Source organism: Stegastes partitus, unplaced genomic scaffold (assembly GCF_000690725.1).
Source record: "Stegastes partitus isolate 25-593 unplaced genomic scaffold, Stegastes_partitus-1.0.2 Scaffold4400, whole genome shotgun sequence".
Classification (NCBI taxonomy): domain Eukaryota; kingdom Metazoa; phylum Chordata; class Actinopteri; family Pomacentridae; genus Stegastes; species Stegastes partitus.
The window spans coordinates 319-1,209 of NW_007582131.1; the positions used below are offsets into that span (position 1 = coordinate 319).

Here is an 891-nt window from a genome sequence, read left to right on the forward strand (position 1 = left end):
ATGGAGACTTTCTTTTGTAAATCTGTGGCAGTGAATCCAAAATGCTTCACGAAGATCCATGAAGATCCTCCAGAGCCACAAAATATAATAGAAACCCCCTTTCAAAAGTTTCACTTGTAACTTTTTAAAAATATAACAAAAGACTTTATTAACAACACTATAATCAGTATTAGATAATGCCTATAAATCTCACCTGAATATCACCTTTTAGTTAAAATGAAATTATAATGATTCTTCAAGTCTTGCACTCTGCACCTTTGTGTCGTTCTATGGCTTCTAAAATGTTCACACAGAACTAGAGCTCACCATGAGGAAGGAGTAGCCGATCCACAGGCTGCGCCAGCCCACCGGACACTGTGGGATGGTGATGTCCTGACTGTGAACTGCGATGGCGACCGACGGAGCTTCGCATACGGAGCAGCGGCTGATGTACGGTTTGATATCTCCTTCTTCTACGGGCATCATGGGGAGAGGAGCAGTGGTGGACAACCAGTACGACTTGTCATTTCTGCTGGCGTAGTAACAAATGTCTCCAGGGTTGCAGTAGAGGAACGGCATTGTGCTGAACCGTGGCAGGCAGGAGCCGGCCAGACCTGCAGAGAAGAGATAACCAAATTATGTTCTGGATAATAGGCATTTGTATTGATGTGGTACACAGTGGGGATTTGGGTGCAAGAGCTTAATAAGTGATTAAATGCTGATTTTTGTATTGCAAGATGGACAAAATAGAAAAGGCATTTCTTGGAATAGGGGTTGTGGTCGGTGGGTTGGCCAGGCATGCTCATAGGTTAAAGCCCTGTTTGCCTTTCATTTGCTATTATGCAGTGTATAAAGTCTTAAATAACTCATATAACACAGATGTAACCCTTGCTATATAAAAAATTCCAAGTA

General features: G+C 42.3%; 1 protein-coding gene across 1 annotated transcript; it reads right to left on the reverse strand.

The window, feature by feature from the left end:
* Positions 1-275: 275 nt before the first annotated feature.
* On the reverse strand, positions 276-615 carry LOC103376396 (collagen alpha-2(IV) chain-like; the record flags this gene model as incomplete). The annotated part of the gene is made up of 1 exon (XM_008306757.1): positions 276-615. A coding segment is annotated over one exon (330 nt), but the record flags the coding sequence as incomplete, so codon positions are not given.
* Positions 616-891: the final 276 nt, after the last annotated feature.